This window comes from Podarcis vaucheri (genome assembly GCF_965113315.1).
Source record: "Podarcis vaucheri genome assembly, chromosome: 1".
Lineage (NCBI taxonomy): Eukaryota > Metazoa > Chordata > Lepidosauria > Squamata > Lacertidae > Podarcis > Podarcis vaucheri.
In genome coordinates this window covers 4,266,642-4,292,061 of record NC_138759.1, presented here as the reverse complement: position 1 = coordinate 4,292,061, position 25,420 = coordinate 4,266,642, and the positions used below count along the sequence as shown (strand labels likewise).

At 48.9% G+C, this 25,420-nt stretch overlaps 1 protein-coding gene across 6 annotated transcripts in view; it reads left to right on the top strand.

The window, feature by feature from the left end:
• Nucleotides 1–25,217, top strand: part of TRIM9 (tripartite motif containing 9) — a 75,432-nt gene extending 50,215 nt beyond the window's left edge. Inside the window, exons 6-13 of one of the 6 annotated variants that reach the window (XM_082217203.1) lie at nucleotides 2,481–2,626; nucleotides 5,840–5,978; nucleotides 9,862–10,050; nucleotides 13,900–13,935; nucleotides 15,360–15,383; nucleotides 16,734–17,037; nucleotides 18,453–18,615; nucleotides 20,531–25,217. In XM_082217203.1, coding sequence (XP_082073329.1) covers nucleotides 2,481–2,626; nucleotides 5,840–5,978; nucleotides 9,862–10,050; nucleotides 13,900–13,935; nucleotides 15,360–15,383; nucleotides 16,734–17,037; nucleotides 18,453–18,615; nucleotides 20,531–20,593 — 1,064 coding nt within the window. In that variant the 3' untranslated portion in view covers nucleotides 20,594–25,217. Of the gene's footprint in view, nucleotides 1–2,468; nucleotides 2,627–5,839; nucleotides 5,979–9,861; nucleotides 10,051–13,899; nucleotides 13,936–15,359; nucleotides 15,384–16,733; nucleotides 17,038–18,452; nucleotides 18,616–20,530 lie in introns of all 6 variants that reach the window. The other 5 variants (XM_082217202.1, XM_082217204.1, XM_082217205.1 and 2 more) reach the window with 5 other exon arrangements.
• Nucleotides 25,218–25,420: the final 203 nt, after the last annotated feature.

Genomic DNA, 25,420 nt, shown 5'->3' with positions numbered 1-25,420 from the left:
CACTGTCAGATCACATGTCTGTGGCCACAGCATGAACCACAAAAATCATACATCCACTGTTTCGTTTAGAATATATTGGCAGGGGGTTGGACTCGATGGCCCTTGTGGTCTCTTCCAACTCTATGATTCTATGATTCTATGATTCTATGATTCTATTTTTTCTTGTTTTCCTCCTCTAAAAACTACGTGCGTGTTGTGGTCTGGTGCGTTTTATAGAGCGAAAAATACGGTATATGTATGTGTATGTGTGTGTGTGTGTGTGTGAGAGAGAGAGAGAGAGAGAGAGAGAGAGAGAGAGAGAGAGAGAGAGAATGATAATCTAGGTTTCTCAGGATGGAAAATTCCCATGTTTACATGCCTGCAGTAATGGCTGCGCAATTGCCATTTTAGGAAACAGGGAAAATAAATCTGATGCATAAATGGGAGTGTTTGCCTCCCTCCTTCCTCTGCATGTCGTTCATTCCAAGATCTGTTTTTCCTGCATTCACACGACTGGGCACAATGCAGCCCTCCTTGCCTGCGACATGCCCAGCTGCCTTCGCATCCGTTCCTCTCCTCCTTGCCAGCTCAGCTGCATTGGCACATCGCAACAGGCCCCATCTGGGGCAGAGCGGCAGAGCAGAGAGACACAGCAACAGGCAGGGCCGCAGAGAATATGTTTGCTGGCTCCTGGGCAACCTGCCAGCTGCGAGGTGCCCATCTGCGCCATTGTGGCACTTCAAAGCCTCGCAAGGGGGAAGGGATAGCCAGACCCCTGTCTTGAAACAGGGTTTGTTGTAGGGCGACGCTCAGGGTGCCTGCCACCTGGGTAGGAACTGTAGGCTTGTGGAGAACTGCAGTTCCCACGGCTAATGAGAAGGAAGTTCTGAATTGGCAATTTGGTCTCAGTTTGCAGTAATAACAGTATTTCTATAGCTTTTTTTCAAATTTGGGGCTAATGAACAAGAAGATGAGATGGTTTACTGATTTCTATACACTCAGTAGTTTAGAATAGGAGAAAAACTGGCAAGTTTTAGCTGGTCCCCTGGACTATCACCTACAACTCCAGTACAAAAATTAAAACAGAACATATAATGCCAAGGTACAGAAACGTCGCTACTTATATTACTTGAAGGGTTATTGTAGCCATGGACAGCCTCTTACAATACTACTACTACTACTACTACTACTACTACTAATAATAATAATAATAATAATAAACATAATGATAATGATAATGAAGATGATGATAATTTATACCCCACCCATCTGGCTGGGTTTCCCCAGCCACTCTGGGCAGCTTCCAACAAAAGATTGAAAATACATTAAAACATCAGTCATTAAAAACTTCCCTAAACAGGGCTGCCTTCAGATATCTTCTAAACATCAAATAGTTCTTTATTTCTTTGACATCTGATGGGAGGGCTTTCCACAGGGCAGGTGCCACTACCGAGAAGGCCCTGTGCCTGGTTCCCTGTAACTTGGCTTCTCACAGTGAGGGAACCGCCAGAAGGCCCTTGGAGCTGGACCTCAGTGTCCGGGCAGAACGATGGGGGTGGAGACGCTCCTTCAGGTATACTGGACCGAGGCCGTTTAGGGCTTTAAAGGTCAACACCAACTCTTTGAATTACAGTAGCAAAGATGCAAGTACATTTAGAAAATAATCAAATCTCATGGCTGTGGTACAGTGAGGTACAGTGGTACCTCAGCTTAATTCATTCCGGAGGTCCGTTCTTAACCTGAAACTGTTCTTAACCTGAAGCACCACTTTATCTAATGGGGCCTCCTGCTGCCGCCGCGCTGCCAGAGCACGATTTCTGTTCTCATCCTGAAACAAAGTTCTTAACCCGAGGTACTATTTCTGGGTTAGCGGAGTCTGTAACCTGAAGCGTTTGTAACCCGAGGTACCACTGTATATGACGTTTAGAGGACACCTGAAGGCAGCCCTGTTGAGGAAAATTTTTAATGTTTGATGTTTTATCGTGCTTTTAACATTCTGTTGGGAGCTGCCCAGAGTGGCTGGGGAAACCCAGCCAGAGGGGCGGGGTATAAATTATTATTATTATTATAATTATTATTATAATTATTATAATTATTATTATTATTATTATTATTATTATTATTATTATTATACAGTCATACCTCTTGTTAAGTTTGCTTCAGGTTAAATCTTTTCAGGTTGCTTCCCACGGCGACCCGGAATTACTGGAAAGGGTTCCTTCCGGGTTTCGCCATTCACGCATGCGCAGACGCTCAAAATGACGTCACACGCATGCGTAGAAGCGGCGAATTGCGACCCGCGCAGGCACGGGTGGCGTTCTGCTCATGTTGCGAACGGAACTCCGGAACGGATCCCGTTCGCAACCAGAGGTACCACTGTATTAGGGTGAAGGATGGGTAATAAGCCGACAAACTCTTGCAGAACTCAGAGGCCCCGATTTCCACCCTGTCTGGCGGTAGAAGTCGGGGTTACACTAATTTCTGTTTAGCTTCCTCCCCAGTGCCGGCCCCCCCAATCCTCCAGCTGGAAGAGTGCTGCACCCAGAACAACAGCGCCACCTTGTCGTGGAAGCAGCCCCCACTTTCCGCGGTGCAAGTGGACGGATACATCCTGGAGTTGGATGATGGGAACGGTGGTCAGTTCAGGGTACGTTTTATGGAGAGGCACTTTTACATTGTGGGGTGGGTGGGTGGGAGGGAGAACAGTGCTGGCTCCGGGTTTTAGCGTTGGAAGGGGTTCCAGGGGTCATCTAGTCAAACCCCGTGTGATGCAGGGATCGCAACTGACAGGTGGCCACCCAACCTTGTTAAAAGACCATTAAACTCAAATAGAATTGTGTGGCGAGTTCCCGTCCCCCCCCCCGGTGGAAATAATGACACATGACACAATTATTAAGGTTAATGGGCTAAATAAAGCCACAACTTTTATTGGTTACAGGTGATGAGCGGTATTGGCTTAGGCATTGATCCTAACTGAATACAGTGGTGCCTCGCAAGACGAAAAGAATCCGTTCTGTGATTCTCTTCGTCTAGCGGTTTTTTCGTCTTGCGAAGCAAGCCCATTGACGGATTAGCGGATTAGCGCTATTAGCACTATTAGCGGCTTTTAGCGGCTTATCGGCTTATCGGATCAGCTGATAAGCGGCTTAGCGGCTTAGAAAAAGGGGGGGAAACCCGCAGGAACTCACAATACATTTTCGTCTTGCGAAGCAAGCCCATAGGAGATTCGTTTTGCGAAGCACCTCCAAAACGGAAAACTCATTCGTCTAGCGAGTTTTCTGTCTTGCAAGGCATTTGTCTTGAGGGGCACCACTGTATATCCGACTTCAGCCCGTCCGCTGAAGGGTTAACCACCAGTAGGGGGAGTCCTGCTGATGCACATCAACTAGGAACTCCCCCGGGGTCACCAATTGGGGGCGTGCCTTAGGCCCTCACCTCCCCAGGCTTTGGACAAGGCCACGCCCCCCAGAATCCTTTACCGGACTACCCTTCAATATGTGGGGCAGGTGATGGCGCTACCTCCCCTCTTCCATCTACAGAGCAACACCAATGCCTAACCGCCAATACCCAGAAAGTTGTGACGATTTCCTACGAGGTAGGCGAAAACCAAGTGGCAGGGGCCAATTTACCACGTGGGAAAATTCCTACCAGGCCCCTCAACGGTGACCAACCGAGGTCCATAGCAAGGTCAAGGAACGAAACCTTATAGGGTGGGAGGGTGGGGAAACCGGAACAGCTGAGGAGCATCAAAGAGGGAGATCCCTGGCCCCGTCCTGCCTTTATAGGGCAGGCCACGCCCCCTGAACCGGCCAATTGGGCTAGGGGGTGACGCGGCCGGGAATCCCCCCAATCGCACGGGGGCTGGCCTCCACCCAGCACGCATGTGGTGGGGCCGTGAAGCCCACAACCCCACCTCCTTGGAAGGGCGGAAGTGGCTTTGGGACCCTAGAATCACAGCACTGTAGAGGTGGAAGGGACCCCAAGGGTCTAGTCCGAGTCCCTGAAATGCAGGGGTTGAAACCACGAACGCTTTGTGTGCGTAGGCAATCGAGAATAGATTTTGTGATGTGAGACTCAGGTGGGTGGAAAGCTAAGCCAGCACAGATGCCTTTTGGAGGGGGGGGGGCTGGCTTAAAATAGCTGCCTCCAACATCTTGGAAATAAAAGGCAATTGCTTCCTAGCCTCCTCGTTTCTCTGGGGAGCTGTGAGTTTCAGGGACAGTTACTCAACAATCAATTTTTCTTAGGAGTAGCAATCAAAAAAACAAATATATGTAATATATTCGCTGGGGAGCGAATGCCCCTGAGATGCCCCTGGCTGAAACCCTGGAGAGATGCTGCCAGTCAGTGTGGACAATATTGGCCTAGATGGTCCAGTGGCCTGGCTGCATAAGGCAGTTTCTTGTTTACCCTATATATTTAAGGTAGGATCATTGCTCAGTGGCAGAGCATCTGCTCTGCATGCAGAAACACCCTGCTTCAGTCCCCAGCATCTCCAAGTTGGGCTGGGGAAGGCTCCCTTCCTGAATCCCTGGAGAGTTGCTGCCAGCCAGTGTAGACAGCAATAAGCACAAGGCAGCTTCCCGCAATCCTAATTTTTTGGACATTCAGCGATTGTCGTTGACTCAACTGAGATTTGAGCCAGAGTCTTCCTTTGCCAACCTGACACCTATCAATATTTTGGACTACAACTCCGACCGGCCCCAACCAGCATGGACTTTTGGAGTAGTGGTACGAAACATCTGGAGGGCATCCGGTTGGCAAAGGCTGGCCTATGATCTTGCCTCCCACTGCGCACACCAGGTCTCTGCTGCATTGCAAAGCTTCCCTGAAAGGGCCCGTTCCCTGTGGGAGCAGTCAAATGCAACATTCCTTGTTTTCCTAGAGTGGACATGCAAGGGGATATTGGTCAGCCAGTCGAAACTTCCTGTTTCCTCCTGGCCTGGAGCATCCTTCCTTGCATGTGACTAGAGGGGGGCGGGACCTTACCTGTCCAGGTATCGAAAAGCACAAATCATGCAGCACTCTCTCTCTCTTTGACTTCCTTCTTTTTTTGACCACCTTTTTAGCTAGGATGCTATGATGGCTTCTCATCTAGCATAAGCGCTGGGATTATTCCCCCATATGGGGAAGATCCACATGTACATATTTCGTAACTAAGTCTGCCTTCAGGAATCCAACTGTGAACTGATGTGAGTAAACTTCTTTTATTGGCTTTAAATAAGATTGTTGTCTCTTTATTCTTTTAAGAGGGATTAAAGGGAACTTAACAGGAACTCTAGCAGGGACGTGGGTGGCGCTGTGGGTTAAACCACAGAGCCTAGGACTTGCCGATCAGAAGGTCGGCGGTTCGAATCCCCGCGATGGGGTGAGCTCCCGTTGCTCAGTCCCTGCTCCTGCCAACCTAGCAGTTCGAAAGCACGTCAAAGTGCAAGTAGATAAATAGGTACCGCTCCGGCGGGAAGGTAAACGGCGTTTCCGTGCGCTGCTCTGGTTCGCCAGAAGCGGCTTAGTCATGCTGGCCACATGACCCGGAAGCTGTATGCCGGCTCCCTCGGCCAGTAAAGCGAGATGAGCGCCACAACCCCAAAGTCCGTCACGACTGGACCTAATGGTCAGGGGTCCCTTTCCCTTTACTTAGCAGGAACTATACAATTCATTCTGAGACAGACTGAATTGTATAACAGTGAGAGACTCACACGAGCCTGCAACCAGCTATCTGCTGTGCCTGAGGAGGGGAATGTAAACTCTGCTAAGCAAAGGAACCTGCTAGCACGAGTTAGAAAGGATATTAATAAACAATATATGCCTCCCTGAACATTCCCACACATACATCAGCTTTGTGTCTTTGTGTCCTTAGGAGGTGTATGTCGGGAAAGAGACGATGTGCACTGTGGATGGACTCCACTTTAACAGCACCTACAGTGCTCGGGTCAAGGCCTTCAACAAGACCGGGGTCAGCCCCTACAGCAAGATGCTGGTTCTGCAGACCTCTGAGGGTAAGTCATGGCTGCCGGGATCAGGGGTGAGGCATTTTCCACTGAAGAAGGGCCAGGGGGGTTCTTCCTTGCCTAGGCTCATCTTAGGAATTCTTGCAGGAGATGCCCTTCCTTGTTTGGGTTGCTAAACTGGAGACCCCCCCCTTCCCTCAAAAAAGGAGAGAAATGTCACCTGGGAAAAAGGCGTCAAAAGCAATTTCTGTCCTCCCTGCCCCTTCCGTTCCAAAAACGTGTTGCGCAGTTGGCCATGTTTTCTATTTAATAGTTGCATCCTGCTTTTCCAACAATGAACGTGGAGCAAAAAGCGGCTTGCGACAATCACAGCAGCGCTGAAAAGCAACAAACGCAGCAGTGAGCGCTCTAATGTCTCTAGCGCAGTGGCGTATGAATAAAGCAAACGGGCAACCACAAATCCATCAGTCAGTGTGATTCAGTGACGTCAGAAGATGGGGGAGAGCTGCTGGGCACCAGCCCTAGAGTGGATGACATCCTCTCTCTGGGGACAGGCTGCTTCTTGGCTTAGGCAGCCCACTCCCAGGCAGTGAGATCATTCACAGTTTTTTAATCCTGACTTCTTTTTCACCTTGTATGAGTCTGCAGGTGCACCTACAGGTGTTTTGTTGAAGCACAGAGGCGACTCTTTGAGACCCAGAGTCTATTTCTTTTATATCTCTCTCTCGAGTGGGAAACAGCTCCCGTAAAGCTTTCCTCCGCCTCCCTCTCTTCTGACACACACACCCTTCAAACTCCCCCTTGGCCTCCGTTTTCCTACTTCTCCCTTCAGCCCCTAATCCGGGTGGGGTAGGCGCACCCCGTTTTGCCACTTGAGACGGAACAGGCATGGGCCACCCCCTCCCTGCGCTGTTCGCCTCGCCACTGGCGCTGTGCCTCTCTTCCTGCATTGTGTGCCACAGCCCACAAAGCACTAGCAGCAGTGCCATCTTCCGACAGAGGATCACGCCAAAATCTCACAAGATTTCCTGCTCTCCGTGAGCTCTTGTGAGGCTTCGGCAAGATGGAATCATAGAACGGTGGAGTTGGAAAGGACCCCTAGTCCAATCCAGCAGTGGAGCATGTATCCATAGCGCCGGGGGGGGGCACTGGGGGTCTGGAGGGCGAACGTAGCCTGCTGTGCACCAGCCCAGCACCAGCCACCACAGCCACTGGAATGACCCCAGCCTCCGAAAGCAGCACAGGGCCTTGCAATGTTTTGCAAAGGGTTTCAAGGCTAAGGCTGAGATCGGATGGTGCGTGGCATCTTCCTTGCATCTACGGGACTGCTTCTCCTGGTCTGCCCGCAGAGGACCTTAAGGTTTATGAATAATCATAATTTAGAGGTCTTGGGAACTAAGGAAGTCAGATTATCCTTCGCCAGGGCCAGGGCCTTCTCAGTGATGGCTCCGACCTGTTGGAAGGCTCTGTCCCATGAGACCAGGGCCCTGCAGGATTTAACTTCCTTTTGCCAGGCCTGTAAGACAGAGCTATTCCGCCTGGCTTTCAATTTGAACTTAGTATGATCTTTCATTCCCCTTCCTTCCCTCCCTCTCCCCTTTTTATGAAGATTACCCGCTCTGGAACCCCACAGCTAATTCTCCCCTAGTCTCCTCGCTGGCCCAAATAGGACTAATTTAGCCAGCTAGCCCTGGTGATCATCTAATGTTTATTGGATGAATTCCCCCCCTAAATTGATTTTCAAATTCTGAATTTATTGTTATTCACTTTTTATACTGTATTTTATGCTGGTTTTTGTTGCATCAATTAAGTGTTTTAAATTTGTTGTTAGCCACCCTGAGCCCCGTTTTCTGAACTGGGAAGGGTGGGGTATAAATAAAATATTATTATTATTATTTCTCAAGGCACCCTCCCTGAGCCGCTTTGCGAGGCTGGGATCTGATCATATTCCAGCCTTGCAAAGGGCCGGCTCAAGCGCTCCCTCCCCAAAAATGTGCCCGAAGCAATTGCCTTGGGAATGCCCTCCCCCCTCCCAACCCTACATCCCTAGTCCAATCCCTTGCTAGGCAGGAATCTCACCTGAAGCATCCCTGAAGCCACCCAATCTCTGCTTAAAAACCACCAGGGAACGAGAGCCTACAGCCACTGTCTCTTCTTACTGTTCCATGGCTCTCACTTGCCAAAAGATAAGGTTTGCATGCATGCACACACACGTGTATATCTATAGATTTGCACCCAGCTTTGTAGATCTGTATGCAGAGTTTTGTACATAGGGTTGCATCCGACGCTGTTGGTCCCTTACCTTTCCTGCTCTGACCTGGCCACAGTGATCCATGAGACAGTCACCTCCAGGCTTGACTACTGTAATTCGCTCTACGCGGGGCTGCCCTTGAAGCTGTCCCAGAAACTCCAGCGGGTGCAGAATGCTGCAGCGAGGCTCCTCACGGGGTCTCTGCCATGGGAGCATATTCACCCAGTGCTTTTCCAGCTGCACTGGCTCCCAGTGGAGTACAGGGTCAGGTTCGAGGTGCTGGTTTTGACCTTTGAGGCCCTTCACGGCCTAGGACCCTCATACCTACGGGACCACCTCTCCCGGTATGCCCCACGGAGAGCCTCAAGGTCCATAAATAGCAACACCCTAGAGGTCCTGGGCCCTAAGTAAGTCAGATTAGTCTCAACCAGAGGCAGGGCCTTTTCAACATTGGCTCCAGCCTGGTGGAACGCTCTGTCTCATGAAACCAGGCCCCTGCGGGATCTGATTTCTTTCCGCAGGGCCTGTAAGACAGAGTTGTTCCACCTGGCCTTTGGCTTGGAATCAACTTGATCCCCTTCCCCTCTTTCCTTTTCCTTTCTCCTCCTGTGATGAGGCTGCATTTTAATACAGTGGTGCCTCGCAAGACGAAAAGAATCTGTTCTGTGATTCTCTTCGTCTAGCGGTTTTTTCGTCTTGCGAAGCAAGCCCATTGAAGGATTAGCGGATTAGCGCTATTAGCGCTATTAGCGGCTTTTAGTGGCTTATCTGCTGATCGGATCAGCTGATAAGCGGCTTAGTGGCTTAGAAAAAGGGGGGGAGGGAAAAAACCAGCAGGAACTCGCAAGACATTGTCGTCTTGCAAAGCAAGCCCATAGGAAATTCGTTTTGCGAAGCACCTCCAAAACGGAAAACTATTTCGTCTAGCGAGTTTTCCGTCTTGCGAGGCATTCGTCTTGCGGGGCACCACTGTATTTTAATGTTTCAATATTTGTTGTATTTTAATCTTGTTTTTAAAGTTGTATTCATTCAACTTGTTTTTATTATTGCTTGTTAGCCGCCCTGAGCCCGGCCTCGGCTGGGGAGGGCGGGGTATAAATAAAAATTATTATGATGATGATGATGAACTAGCAGAATGCCGTTGGTGGGGTGGGGCTTCCCCTTCCTCTCCTCTCCCTGTGACCCCCCCCAATTTGGTAAAGCCATAACTGGGAGCCAGTGGCGGAGGGAGGAGTGTGCGGTGGGGCCAGTCCATCCTGGGTGTCTTCGCTGAGGGGGGTGGCATTTGGCGCACCACCCGCCCGTGACTCCCAAGCCTACCCCGAGCCGTCGGTGAAAAGGGGCAGCAGGAGGAGGCTTAGGAGTTGTCGGTGGGCGGCACACCGAATGTTGAGTGCGCCATGCACCCGAGCGGCTATCCCGCGCCTGGGAGGGCACCCTCCGTGCCCTGCCCCCCCTGGGGAGCACGTCCCACCCCCCTCGGTGGACGCGCCCGCCCTGGGTAGTGTGGGCATATGCTCCTCCGCTGCTGGGAGCTGACGTTCTGCCCCAGGGGCCACGCTCCCCTTGGGAGACTCCCCCCTCTTTGCACCTGCACAGGTAACGAAGGGCTTGGGTGCCATGTTCAAATTGCCTCTTTGGGGAGCTCTGACCTTGAGTTTGCCTTGATCTTGCATCTAGACTCCGAACCGGAGGAGCAGGCCCTGACTTTCCCAGTGCCTTTGGAAAGGCTGCAGCTGCGTAGATCCAGCCCCTTCTCTTCCACCCTTAACCTGCAAAACAGCTTTCCGGGGAGATCCTACTTTGAGCTCAGATCCTCGTCCCACCAAATGAGCTTGCACTCTTCTTTACAATCTCTGAATTCGGCTGGTGGGTGAGCCGAGTGTGCCTGGCGTTGCCTCTTGCGCTGTGCTTCTGGACGTCCCCCCGTTTTTGTTTTGGGGGTTCGGCTCTTGTTTTGTTGCTGTTTGCTTTTTTTTTTTTTCTTTTCTTTTTAATTTTTTTGGGGGGGCCCTCCTCCCCTTCTTCCCCCGCCCATGGCATCCGTGTGAGACGGGACTTGCTGTTCTATGTTGTCAGTGGCCCGTGTTCCACTGTGCAGGAAACTCTGAGGATGTAGACATGATGTGTGACATGTTTGTTTCTGTGTTACAAGTTTGTAGACTTTGTTTGAACAGCACCAGCAAGCAAGGATATCGTTGCTGACATCCTGTCTCCTTTAAGTGGACTTGCAGTCAACAGCATTGTCTTTGAGAAGGGGGGAAAGTCACAAATGTGCAAAGTTCAAATAGCATTTAGAAGGATTTTTTTTTAAAAAAACACTATTTACTTACAGTATTCTATTGATTAAATTTCTATCTTGCTGTTCCTCCCAAGGGAGCCCAGGGCAGGCAGCAATTACTGGATTTCACCACCAGATTGGGGATTTTTAAAATGCAACTTGAGGGTGTAACACAACCTTTGCCAACCTGGTGCTCTGCAAATATTTTGGACTACAACTCCCATGAACACGCAGCCAGCACCCTCAGGAGCATATGGACATGCTACCGCAGGCTGATGGGAGTTGTAGTCCAACAAGACTGTTGAGCACCCGATTGGTGCTGTAACAGAAGAAGCAGGTTAGATCACAGATGTGCCAATGGTCAGGGATGATGGGAATTGTAGTCTATCAATATCTGGAATACACACCACACCGACTAACTGTGGCAGAGCATGTCAGCAAGAAGACTGGGCTAGGAAACGTCTCCCGAACAGGCTAAACTTCCCGCAGTGCAGAGGTTTTGGTGCAGGACAGGACAGCCAATGTGGTTTCTCCAGATGTTGGGCTGCGCCCATCTCCTCCAGCCGGCTTGGCCAGTGGCCAGAGGAGCTGTTGTCCAACAACATCTGGAAGGCAAAATGTTGGCTGCTGCCATGTAGGAAAACATCCAAGCTGCGTTGGGGTTCCTGAAGGCGTATAATTCCTGGGTGGGAGATGGGTGCCCACTGTCTATAACATTGAATCTGTGATGCCTTCAGCAAGGAGAAGGAAGGTTCTAGAAAGCTGCCCTGAGCCTTGGGGTGCAATGGCAGCTCTTCACATGCTTTTTCCTGTGGGATATTCCGGAATTCCGGCGCCAAGGCCTCAGGTGCCCCCTCTCTCCGCAGCCCCCCTTCCCCTCCCACCTTTGCAAGAACCAACCTTTTCCGTTTGGGTTGCATTATTTTTTTTAAGGATTCTCCCGTTGCTACAAGCTTACGCTGATGTAACCTCCATTGGCACCTGCCTGACACCGGCGTAAGCGAAAGGAGAATAGCCCTGACATAGATTTCTTTCTTTCCGTCCACCCCATAATTTGGAATGAGGAATGGCACAGTCTTTTAGTTGCTGGGCTACACCGAGGGGCTGGATGCACAAGCCCGGTTTTATTATATTTTCCCCATCGTCCTTTTATGGGTTACCCCATCCCACTGCTTCTGTGCGACTGGCTTTCGACATAATCCATCCCCGAACGTTTCTGATCTTGTGTCCTGTGTACGAAGAGTTGGTGGTTCTGCCTGCTTCCTTGTATGTTCTTGGAGTCTGTATCTTTGGAGTGAATTGGTCTCAAGCTGGGTGGGGGGCAGATTTGTGGGGTGGAGGTAGGGATGTGGGGGGGGATAAACTGGATTTGGTTCACTTCCAAAATTAAACCTGCATAATTTCTGCTTTCTGAAACAATAAGCAAACCGAAACGTTGCCATCGTTTGAGATTTGCCATTCTCTGAACTTTGCAGCGCAGTTCCCCGGCCAAGTAGTTTGTACAAAAACGAATATCTTCAGGGGAAATTGATATATTTGTGGAGATAACAGATAAAAACACATTCTGTCGGGAGGAATTGCTTTGCAAAAATGCACACGTCAAACAACATTGCGTACAAAACAAGTGTGTGATATGCTGGGGAATTTTCGTGAGAACGTCTTTTTTAAAAATTCACGAACTGGTGTAGAAATGTGGAGAACTTAAGAGTGGAAAAAGAGGAAATTCACAGAAATTCACACAGTGTGTGAAATCCACAGATACACCTATCCTTAGATGGTTGGTGGAGCTCTTCCCTAAAATGGACACCTTTTGCTTCTCTTAGGAGACGTTGCACAATGGGAAATTGCCAAAAAAATGTGAAGGTCACAATCCCCTAAGTTCGTATGAGTCCAGATTCATTTAAAAGGCTTTTGCTAAATTCCACAGGATCAGGGTTATGCGCATTTCTTCCGTTGATGCTCAAATTCCACCCCTACCAATTCATTCTCCGATTTATGCAAGCTCAATTAGGCCTCCTTATTTTTATTTTTATTTTTTCATGCATTAATACTGGCCCTGCGATTTTCTAGTCTTTGCCGACACACACACACAAAAAAGAACAGTGATGGAGAAGCAGAAATGAGGGTGTTTCTTTTACTGTTTTTGCAAGGTTGTTTTTAAACTGTTTTTAGAAGTTTTGATTGACTTCCGCTATTGACTTGTTTGCTGCCCTGACCTCCTCTGGGAGGAAAGGCAGAATATAAGTAATTTATTATTTTTATCATCACCATCATAGAACTGTAGAGTTTGAGGGGACCCCCAGGGTCATCAACTCCTCCAATGCAGGGATCACAGCTAAAAGAATTCCTGGCAAGTGGCCACCCAGATAGGATAGGAAGAAAAAGTAGGACAGATAGGAAGGAAGGACATTGAAACTAGAATGTTCAATGTATCAAATTGTATTTAATATTGTATTTAATGTTTTGAGACTACAATTCCCATGATCCCTGACCACTGGTCCTGCTAGCTAGGGATCATGGGAGTTGTAGTCCCAAAAACATCTGGAAGGCTGAGGTTGAGGAAGCCTGCTCTAGTTGCATAGCTAATGGTTGATGTTGTTGTTATTATTATTATTATTATTATTATTATTATTATTATTATTATTATTATTATTATTTGTATACCGTCTTTCTATCTTACAATACTCAAGGCGGTTTACAAGCTGAAGAAAGAAAAAATGTACACCTTATAACAATCCGATGCAATAAAAAAAGTGATAATAAAACTTTAAAATAAGCAACCTACATCAAAAAGTAATATTCAACAATTATTAGAACAGTACAAAATAATAATATCAACATATAAAAGTTAAACAGAAATCCACCCGTTACAATAAATAATTTCTAAACTATAATCAATAAGACAACGGCAAGCCACAGTACATAAAATAAATGCAATACAAACTGAGAAGCAGAAACTAAAGGGTGGAGCAAGGCAGGGGGAAAGAGGCCTTGCCTGATGGATAGACCTCTCCACTGGGTTGTCTAAAAGCCAGTGGCAGGGAGTTCCACTGGCTATGTGTTGTGCATGGCCGAAGTGCCAGTTGTTGTTTGCCTTGAATCCGCTGCTGTCAACCCACTTCAGGGGTGCCAGGTCTGGGTTCTAGAATGGGCATCTCTGGGATCTTTGACTCCAACTCCCATCAGCCCCTGCCAGGATGATCGGGGCTGATGGGAATTGGGAGTCCAATTGGCCTGGAGAGACGCAGGTTGGGGAAACTCCATGAAATGCACATGTCTCTGGTTCTGATGGTGGGTCTCTGGCTTTGCAAGTGAATCTGGCAAATCCGTTCCGGCGGCTGCTGCTCGCTGGTGCCCCAGCTGTGTGGCTTCTGCCGCCCGAGTCCGGTTGCCCTTTTTCCGTGTCGACGTATGAAATGCAGTGTGTCTCTTTATAGGTTTTGAGGCTCAGTCAGGACCTTTCTCCCAATTGGGCAAGTATATACTTCCTTCCACATTTTGGTGGCATTTGTATCGGTCACTTGTTTTTAACCCTCGACTCCCCCCATTCGTACGTGACAAGGAGAGATCCCCAGCTATACACCCGATGTTTAAACTAACACTATGTTTGGTCCAGTCTGTCCCCCCTTACCTTGTTTGTAACACCTTTGAGGGGTGGGGGAAGAGGGGAGGCAGCCCAGGAAGCGATGCTGAAATGAGAAACAGCTGTTTTTAGCTAGAGGGCAAAGCCACCAACTCATAATAATATACCGTATTTTTTGCTCTATAGGATGCACAGGACCACAAGACACACCTAGTTTTTAGAGGGGGAAATCAAGAAAAAAAATACTATTCCCCCCCCCAGCCCCAAAGAGCAAAGAAGCCAGGACAGCCATAGGGATCCCCCGGCTGGAGAGGCTATGTAAGGCTAAAGAGGAAGCCAAGGCAGTGAGTGGGATGGATCGCGCTCGCTGCCTTGGCTTCTTTAGCCTTTCCCCCACCTCCTGCAAAAGCCCACAGGAGCAGTTCACCCTTTAAGGAGCGTGCGGCTCCTGCGGGCTTTTCTACGAGGAGGGAGGAGGGACTGACTGGCCGCGTCAGTCCCTTCTCCCTCCTGGGGAAAAGCCCGCAAGAGCCACAGGAAGCTTGTGTGCGGCGGCTCTTGGGGGCTTTACCTGCCTGCCTCCCCCCTGCATTCGCTCCATAGGCTGCAGACTTTTCCCCTTAGTTTTTAAGAGGGAAGAAGTGTGTCCTATGGAGCGAAAAATACAGTAAATGAATTCGCAGAGCCTGCTATAATGCCTCTAGGGGGCGCCTTTGAAGGAAGGCTGGCTTAGAGCTAGTGACTGCCCCAGTCTGCCCCCTGCCTGGACACAGCATAGTTAAGCAGAGATTTGAACCCAGATCTCCCTGGTCTGAGCGAACTCACTCCTCATCACAGCACACCTGGCTCAAGGTGTCCATCGGAGCCTCTGAAACTCATAAGGGATGGATCGAGTTATGGCACTATGGAAGCAGTCCAATAAACCTAGCTTGGAGTCAACCCTTTGAAGGAGTGAAATTTAGACCTGGTTTTTCTTTAATTGGGTGGGGAATTCTACTTGGTTTCTTAGCCGAGTTGTGGGGAGGCAGGAGGAGCTAAAGGAAAGCAGCCTCTTGCAGAATTTGGTAGCCTTTCCTTGAGCCCTTCCCCGTCTGCAAAAGCTGTGTGGTCTCCGGGACACGTTATGTATAACTGTGCGAGGTTTCTGCTAATGCCAAATTGAGGTGCCAGCTTTGGCCGGGAGGGGCAAACTAAAGTATGCAGCCAGGAGACCAAGCTACAATGAAGCTTGCGCTTGGCGCTTTTGTCCCCTGTCAATGCCGACGCCGCTTCTCATTTGTTCCCCTCCATGCCTTTCGCTCGGAACGACAACAGTTGATATTAAAAAACTGGTAGCAGGTAGGAGTCCGTTTGGATGCATGGGGCCAATGGAACCTACCGACTGGCTGCAACAGTTTGTGTGTGTTTGTGAGTGTGTTTTGAAAACTTTGCGGCACGTGTGTTGTCCTCAAGGCGACGTCTTGCCCGTAGGAATTCCGGTAACCAAGTCCAAGCCATGAAGTTGGCACCTGCCCAGATTGCTACCCCAAAGCTCTGCGGGTTCCCAGTTGGTGCAGCAAAACTCAGCGACCCAATGGCATCATCTCCTGTCCTCTGCATTCGGACAATGTGCAATTGCAGTGAAAAGCCTAAACAAAGCAAGCAGGCAAAGGCAAGGGCAATCAGTGAGCCAAGTCTGCAGGCCCAGGGCAGCCCTGCCATTAGACAGAGTGAGACACTGGCCTTCAGGCGGCAGGTGCAGGTTGAGGGGTGTCAGCCCCTGGCTCTTCCCCATGAGCCTGTGCTCCACCCATTTTCTGTTCTTGCCTCTATTTGTCGCACGCAACATCGTTTCCATTCTGCTGCAAGTCACCTTCCAACAAAAACTAAACCATTTATCTCCCTACCTGCTGTGGGGAGTTACTGTACGCAGCTTGCATAACTTACATAGGGAGGGATTCAAATCCCTTTGGATTTGTCCCCAGAACAGGGCTGGCCCTACCATGAGGCAGAGTAAGGCAAGTGCCTCAGGTGGCAAATACTGATGAGCATTGAGTGGAGAGTGTCGGAACTTGCGATCGGCCTCCGGAATTGCCTCCGACGTGATTAACGACCTGAGCCTTTGATAAGGCTCCAGGCACATTCCCCATTATCCAGAGAATCAAAACGGCATGCAGAAGTGATGAGATTTATGGCTACATGGCTATGCTTTATTTCTTACTATGCAGACAGAAAACCACATCCTCTCTCTGTGAGAGGCAGAGAGCAACTGAAACAAACAAAGGAACAGGAAACCAGTAACATCACATTCATCTCCCGTCTCCCGTGAGACTTCCAACAGCCTGGAATGTCTCTGGAATGTAAACAGAGTCTTGTGACTCTAAGCAGCTGCACAATGGCAAACAGAAACTAACAGAGAGAGCCCTCGGGGTGCAGTGGAGGATGCTGAAATAAGATGCAATGTTCTGCAGAGCTTTTGTACGTGGAATGGGACTGGGTGGTGGCAACTTCTTGCCCCTGCTTCAGGCGGCAAAATGCCTTAGGCCGGCTCTGTCCCAGAAAGCATGTGGAATCGTGGCCTTTGCGCAACCTGCAACTCTCTTCCTCCTGCATGCCTGCATGGAATGCATTTTGTGCCTCCCCCCCCCCAGCCCAGGGACTGCCATCCCATTCACACAGGTAACTTCTCTTCCCTTGTGTCCATTGCAGTGGCCTGGTTTTCGTTTGACCCAAACACGGCCCACTCGGACGTCATCTTCTCTAACGACAACTTGACCGTCACCTGCAACAGCTACGACGACCGGGTGGTGTTGGGCAAAACGGGCTTCTCCAAGGGGCTCCACTACTGGGAGCTGTCCATCGACCGCTACGACAACCACCCGGACCCGGCCTTTGGTGTGGCCCGCATGGATGTTCTCAAGGACGTCATGCTGGGGAAAGATGACAAGGCCTGGGCCATGTACGTGGACAACAACCGGAGCTGGTTCATGCATAACAATTCACACACCAACAGGTACGTGGCCCCAGAGCATCTCTGGTTCCCTCTGTCTCTTCCCCCCATCCTCTGAAGGTTGGAAGCACGCAGTTAGACTATGGAACTCTCTGCCACAAGACATAGTGTGATGGCCACCAACTTGGATAGTTTTAGAAGAGGGTTACGATAAGTCCTTTCTGTTGGGGATAATTCAGACTGAAATCCCCAGGTGTCAAAAAAGGTTATTTATGTATGTTACTGCTGCAGCCCGTGTTTTGTTAGCCCCAAAATGGAAAACGAGCAAGGTCCCAATTAAACGAGAATGGCAACTTAAGTTAACAGAATATGCACAACTCACAGACTTAACATATAGAATAAGAGAACAAGAAGAACATATGTTTAAAGAAGATTGGGAGATGTTTATTGAATACAGTGGTACCTTGGTTTACAAACTTAATCCGTCCCGGAAGTCCGTTCTTAAACCGAAACTGTTCTTAAACCAAGGTGCGCTTTCCCTAATGAGGCCTGCCGCCACCAGTGCCCTTCCACCATTCTGCTTCCGTTCTTAAACCGAGGTAAAGTTCTCAAACCAAGACACTATTTCCGGTTCTGCAGAGTTTTTAAACTGAATCGTTCTTAAACCAGACGGTTCTTAAATCAAGGTATCACTGTATATGGGAAATAATTGTGTACAGCTGAAAACGCTGGCAGCATTACGATAAATTCAGCAGTGCAAACAAGTTTTGATGGATGCAATAATGGAATATTGAATGGTATGGCTTTTATAAAATGTGCAGGGATTTATGATCTGTAAAATAAACTGTGGAAAGAGAAGAAGGGAAGTCACTGATAGCTTAAGGATGTAAAATGGGTATTTTAAATGGTAAAACAGAAAATTTAATTAAAAATTTACACACATACACACACACACACACACACACACACACACACTGTTTTTTTCTGGGGCGACACAGGTGTACGCATACCCCTAAACATTTTGTGAATCTTTGTACTTTCGTCCATTTACTGTATTTATTTTTCCTGATATGAACTATAAGCTGGTGATTTTATTGAGTGAAAATGAGAGTACAGTCATATCTCTTGTTGCGTTCGGTTCACGTTATGTCTTTTCAGGTTGCGTCCCACGGCGATCCGGAAGTACCAGAAAGGGTTACTTCCGGGTTTCGCCGCTCGTGCATGCGCAGAGGCTCAAAAATGATGTCACGCACATGCGCAGAAGCGGTGACTTGCGATCTGCGCATGCGCAGACGCGGGTTGCGTTCTGCTCATGTTGCGAACGGGCCTCCAGAATGGATTCCGTTTGCAACCAGAGGTACCACTGCACCCCTAAACAGAGAGAGAGGTTAACCATAGACTTGTACGCTTGGAAGGGACCCAAAATGTCATCTAGCCCACCCCCCTGAGCTAATGAGGAGCACTTTCTTTCTCGGCAGGACTGAAGGGGGCATCACCAAAGGAGCTACGGTCGGGATCTTGCTTGACCTAACCAGGAGGACCTTGACCTTCTCCATCAATGAGGACCAGCAGGGGCCAGTGGCCTTTGAGAACCTGGAAGGTGTCTTCTTCCCTGCTGTCAGTCTGAACAGAAATGTGCAAGTAAGGAGGAATGGGAAAGGAGTCCGGGCCTCTGGGAGGAGAGACATAGAGGCTTCTTGGATCTCGGGATGAAGCGCTCCCATCAGTTGCTGGAGAGGGGCAGGGCAGAGAGGGGGAAGAACAGGAATCAGAAGGGGAAACCCAGAGTTGCGTTGGCTGGCGATGACAGGAGTTGCCATCCAAAACAGGTGGAGGAACGCCAAGGACTAGAAACTCGCTTTGACGAAAAGCAAGCAAGCAAGCTGTGATTCTCAGGTTGCTGGGTTAAATATTCAGAATCCGTTTGGTACTCAAAGCTAGTGCCCTCAAGCAGGGCATTCTGGGCAGGGGGTGGGCTGGGCAGCAGGTGGCAGGTTCAAACAGCCGCCCCCCCAAAAAAAATGTCCTGTTCCGAATTGCCCAAACACTCCAATTTTGCTACTCATAAACATGGCAGTGGGACGGGGCAGTGGGGGGTGAGTAGTGTTCTGCCCAAGCCCTCGTTGTCTGCTCTTGTGTGGAATTAGGGAATATGCAGAACAATGACTAAAGCAAAGGCATCAATTGGCATTTGGCCTCTTCTACCCCCTGATCATTGGGAAGGGCAGCCCCCCAAAAAAAAATTATTGGGAGGGCCCAAAGAGCTGGGCCCCTAGGAGTTGATGCCTATGGTGTAAAGACAGCGGGGGATTCATTTAATGTGTAAATATACAGTCATGGTCCTGCCATAATTGCCCCTCAAGTCCTAGTGACTTCCTGGGAATAATAATAATAATAATAATAATAATAATAATAATAATAAATTTTTTTTATTTATACCCCACCCTTCCCGGTTAAAAAACTGGGCTCAGGGGGACTAACAACAAATTTAAAACACTGGGCCTCTTCAGGATCAGGCCCCAGACTTGGTTCAGATGATGCCTGTGGCAAAGGATCCGGTGAGGACTGAGTCCAAGCCCGAGTCCCATGCCATCACACACACACATACACAGAGAGAGAGATGGTTCTGTGAGCATGGGAAGATCAAATCCTGCCAGCTGTGATGGGATTAAAAATGCCACCCCTACTCCTCAGGGCCTGCTCAAGACATTTTGCTGCCTGAGGCAAGGGACAAGATGGTGCCCTTCCCCAAGGCACGGGCAGAAGCCCACTAGACTGGTGGTTGAATCTTACTCCAGTACTGGGAAAGGGAAGTCTCTTCCACTGCAGCTGAATGCAGAATGCCAACATAGCACTCACAATCCCCACAATTCAGCATCTGCCGCCTGAGGCTGCTGCCTCACTTTGCCGCATCGTAGGGCCGGTCCTGCCACCTCTTGTTGTACCCTGTACCCAGAACCTCCAAGTGTCCCTATTTACCAGGGAAGTCCCTGATTTAGAGACGCCGTCCTGGTTTCTGATTTGATCCTGGAATGTCCCTATTTTCATTGGAGAGTATGGAGTTATCCAACCCCCAAGCTGTCTGAAGGCAATCCTGTATAGGAAAGGGTCTTTTTTAATGTTTAATGTTTCATTGTGTTTTTATATATGTTGGAAGCTGCCCGGAGTGGCTCGGGCAAGCCAGTCAGATGTGTGGGGTATAAATAGTAAAGTTATCATTGTGGAATGAGATGTTCCTACAGTGGTACCTTGGGTTACAGACGCTTCGGGTTACGCGTTTTCAGGTTGCGGGCCGCGGGAAACCCGGAAGTACCAGAAAGGGTTGCTTCCGGGTTTTGCCGCTTGCACATGTGCAGAAGCACTAAATCGCGCTTCGCATATGTGCAGAAGCGCCAAATCGTGTCGCGCACGTGCGCAGACGCAGCACTACAGGTTACGAACACTGCGGGTTGCGGCCGTGCCTCCGTCACGGATTACGTCCGCAACCCGAGGCTCCACTGTATTTTCATTGGATAAATGTTGGAGGGTATTTGTACCAAGTTCTCTTTGCTTGCAGGTGACGCTGCACACCGGTCTCCCAGTCCCGGACTTCTACAACGCACGAGGCTCCATGCAGTAAGGAGCCAGGGGGCGCCCGGCGGCTTTTTCTCAGGACATACCGAGAGACCTGCGTTCGTTTTCTTCAGGAATTGACCTCATGGGAGAAAGGAGGAGAATATCTGGTCGTCTGGTAACTCCAGGCCAGCGGAAACCAAATTTTTTAAACAAACCAACAGACAAAAAGCGGGGTGGAATCTAGAGAAGAGAAAGGACCAAGCAGACTTTGGGCACCCGCCAGGGCCACCCCTCTCCGCCTTTCCAGCCCCACCTGTACGCTCTCTCTCTCTCTGTGTGTGCACGGATGTGTGTGTTTGCTTTGCTAATTTTGCTCTTTCGGCTGACGACAGCGTTCCCAGAGAGAGCCTGAGATGCGACTCTCTCGAATCAGCTTTTGGGTTCAGTTATTCTTTCAGTTTGCGATTTCCCCTTTCCCCTAAATGCGGATCAGATTCCCGAGGGCGCGGCGGCTGAACCAACTTGCGGATTCTCCAGCCAGAAGGAAAACTGAGCTTCACTTGCTATGGATGGAGAGTTGTGCATATAACATCAGGCAGACCCCCCATCCCACCCCAAGCCCCTGGGCGGGCAAGAATTGGCTGGTCCTTGAAGGGTTTGCAGAGAGTCCAGTCGACTTTTGCCTCCTCTGTCCTCGTGGCCTTTCTTGCTGAATAATACCTTCTCATAGACATCAGCTTGGAATCACCACTTAATCGACATACAAAAGCCATGCAGGGTGATGAATCAAGCCCTGGGAGATGGGATTTATCTTAATTTTTTCCCAGTCAAAGCAGAGAGGTGCTGGGAAAAGGTCACATGATTCCCCCCCCCCAAATTACAGTGTTTAGCTTTTCGTTTTTCAAAATCAGGCACCCCTTTTTTTGATCCAGTGGATGCGCAAGGCGGTTCACCACAAAGCACAGAACACCGGTGTAAACAAATCAACACTGGAAAATAATGATGTTGGTTATGAAGGATGGTATTTTAGCAGGGCATCCTTTGGGGCGTAGCAACTGAGGCCTAGTTCTCCAGCCCAGATGTGATGGGAGCTGCTCCCAGTACCCACATCTGAAGTGGCGCAGCTCAGATACGGGTCTAACAGCCCTGTGAGGGTGAGATGTATGATTTAGATCACTCTACGGAGGATTCCTCAATGCTTCGATCTGCATATGAAATTAGCACCATTTTCAAATTTGGAATTCTATTGGCAGAACTTCGTATTTGAGTTCTGAGTAAATTATCACTTTGTAGGAGCAGAACATTTCCATTTTCAGTGAGTTTCAAAACTCAAATGCCAACATTCCGATTTCTGAATGCTCCCCCCAAAATGCCACCCAGAAATGCCCCCCTGCCAGCATTCAGCAAATATATCCAATATCCCATTTCTTTTCTGATTGGGATGGGTGGTTGTATTTAGCAGAACGTGACAATCTTCTGGCTCAAGTTAATTGGCTGTTTATCCAGACATTTGTCCTGTACCTCTGTAAACGGAGAGGGGGGTCACCAATCTGTCTCTGAACGCCTGAAGTAGAAGGAGGCACCCACAATTTGCTCTAGTGTGCAACAAGGGCCCTTTGCACACTAGACATGGCAGCTCCCATAATGCATTTCTGTTTCTCATTGGTTTACATCGGCCTTTTCTATCCTGATATCCTCTGGCTGTTTCGGACTGAAGCAAAATGTGAGAGGTCACATCCTCCCAGTCCTATTCAAAGTACAAAACCTCAACAGACCGTTGAATCTTGTTTCAACATCCTCCACTGAACCCCAAGGGCGCAGGACAGGTTGCATAACACGCACATACACAGAGCTCCCGCCGCTTGACGCCCTTCAATATTTGCCGCCTGAGGCAGCCGCCTCATGTTAGAGCCGGCCCTGTGGGACATCCTTCACGCTGCGGTGATTATTGCAGCTTTGACTGGAAACGGCTTCTTACATGATTGTTTTGTGTGCTAAGTCAGTTTGCAGAGCTGTGACTTCAGACTGGTCATGTTGGGGGGGGAGAGATTTCAGACTGGGAGAGATCCATATTCACAGCAAGGCTCAAAGGCTGGCTCTTAGAGATATTCAAGTTTCCCTTGTAAGCCAGCCAATTCGTTGTGTTTCATTTTCATGCCGTAATAATGCCACATTATCAGCAACTGTCAAACGGTCATCTTCCTTCCTCTATCTCGCTATATTTCCAAGGCAAAGAAGCTTGTGCCTTTGACATCCTGACCTGGTGCGCAGGCCCATTTAATTGTTTGTGACATCAGTCACTGTGGCCGCAACCCCATGCATGCTAGCATGGGGGTAAACACACCTTAATGCAATTTCCTTCTGAGTAAGCATGCACAGGGTTGCTCGGGGACAAGTCTGCAGTCCTAAACGCACTTAACTTGAAGTAAATCCTGTTGAACACAGTGGGACTTACATGGCTTCCTTTTGAGCAAGCAAACAAGATTGCATATAAGTGTGAGGCCAGAGGTGCAGCTTTTAATTAAGAATAAACTCATGCATGGTCTGAAACATGGCAGAGGCAGGTATCTGCCGCTGGACCTCCCTTGAATAGCACCCCTCTTGCCTTGTGCTTGATGCTGGGCTTTGTAGTCTTGGACTTACTGATTGCTTCCTACAGATATCAGAGGCAAGCACCTATGGGTGGCTTCCATGCCTCGTAGGTAACTGATGAAACCAGCTCTTTGGCTAGTCTAAGGCTGTATTAACAATGTGAGATTCCCTGACCATGTCAACACGGAGCTGTCAATTTTGGATAGCCCGCTCTAAATGGGCAGCTGCTTTTTTGCTCGGTGGGGGGGGGCACTGCTTGCGGGGTCCTTTTTGATTCTGCAAACAAGCTTGACGTGGCATGTTTCTGTTTTCTCTGACTACATCCCGGTACATAGCATCCATCTCGCCTCATGTCCACGTGTGTGTCAGGACATAATTTTCCATAGCAGCATTTCAAAATTAGCTACAGTGATGACTTTGCCTTAAAAAAACCCCAACAACTACGAGGCAGATCTAGCATTCCTATGTGGTCAACGACAGACATGGAGAGGGGAAGAAAGAAGAGAGCAGGAATACCTTCCTTTCACAATCTCAGGAAATTAAATATTCTCATTGCCATGGCTACCTCTCACGGTTGCCACCTTCCTGGTTTGAAACCAGGCCAGCCAGCATTACCCCCACCCACCCAAACGCACTTCTTCTGTATCACCACAATATTATTATCTGCTCTTTGCATTGTCTGATTAACTGTGTCGCAGTGTCAACCCAGGCTGGCTCTCTGTCATTACGTTTCTGCCGAACTGGAAGGAACCACGTTGCAATGAAATACTCAGCCACCTCTGCTCCCGAAAGACCCACCTAGCAGCTGCCTCTAACTGCAATTTGAGATGGGCGCAGTGCGTGTGACCCAGAAAAATGTGAGCACAGATAAGGCCTTGGCAGATGCATATTTGCATGCATTTCCATGTATCGGTTTACACCAGGGGCAGAAGGATTTGCTGAGCATTTGCTGAGCAATGCCTTATAAGGAAACTAGTCTGGATTATGCCCGAGAGCAGGCAATGTGGTCAGGAGGTTGGTAGGAAGCTGGTAGCTGTCAGCCGGTGGCAAGTCAGGACCTGGGACAGCTCCAGAGGATCAGAGATGTTGTTCCAACAAGAGAAGAAGCCCTTGTATTTCAATGGTTCAACCCTGGATTTTGTGGAAGCCCAATCCTTCAATTCAGAACAGAGAGGGACAGCACTGGCAGTTTTGTGGCATTTGGAGTTTCCAGGGAAGTGGGCCATAAATGATAGGGATGCTAATATCTGTGGTCATACCAACCATCCACATTCCATTTTGGAGGAGGCAACTTTAGAAAACCTTAACAAACCGTTCCATCGGAATCTGTTCCCATCTTGGGACTGGCTGCTAAATTTGGCGAATGTCATGTACATACCCCATAATGCCTCAAGTCCATCCCATGTGGTTGGTGCCATAATATTCTCTCTGTAGCACAGACAGCATGCTGGTCTGACCTTTCCTTTTGCTTTCAGATTGGTGGCGCTCTCTAGAGATAGTTGTCTGCGGAGGGTTGAGATATTGTTTTCTTTCTTCTACCATTGTTTCTCATCGTAAGTTATTTAATTATCTGCTTTGATTCATTTAACCAGGAGTGGAGATAAATCAGGAATGGTGGGAAGAAAACAATCCAATGTAATAAATGTTAACAGCAAAAAAACAAAACAAAACCCAAAGCAAAACAACAAAGGAGATGTCTGTAAATAAGTAATTGTTCCCTTCTAGGATTTCCTTCCCCTTAGAACTGATTTTTCTCTGTTATGGTGATGTTGTACCAGCATTACGTTAAACATAATTTATTGAATGGGTGCTAACCTCGCAGTCACGCTCTTCGTTTTTCTCGGCTGCAGAGGAGACAGGTTGCAGGGTGACGCCGTTCTCCTCCTGGGCTTGGGTGGCTGGGCCACCTGCGGCCTCGTTTTCCCATCAGCATCGATCTTGCTTCTTGATGATGTTCCTGATGCTTAGAATAGATTCCTAGTGACTTCGTAACATGTCGTTGGCAACTTATTGCAATTCTTAGCTGCAGACAGCCGCCCTCCCAGGCCCAAAAGGGGTCCTGTGTGTTGTTCTAATAAAAGATTTTAGTCAGAGAATTGCCAATGTTTCTGACTGTTTCTTTTTTTGGGGGGGTGCCTGGATCTGGAAGAGGAAGTCGGGGGGAGGGAGTGTAAGAGGACACCTACTTAAATACAACCCAAAGCTCAGGAGTGTCTACAATACAACATCCGCCCGATAATAACAATAAATTAATGTGCTGGTCCCGTGGGTTACCCAAGAGGCGAGGTCCAAGTCCGGT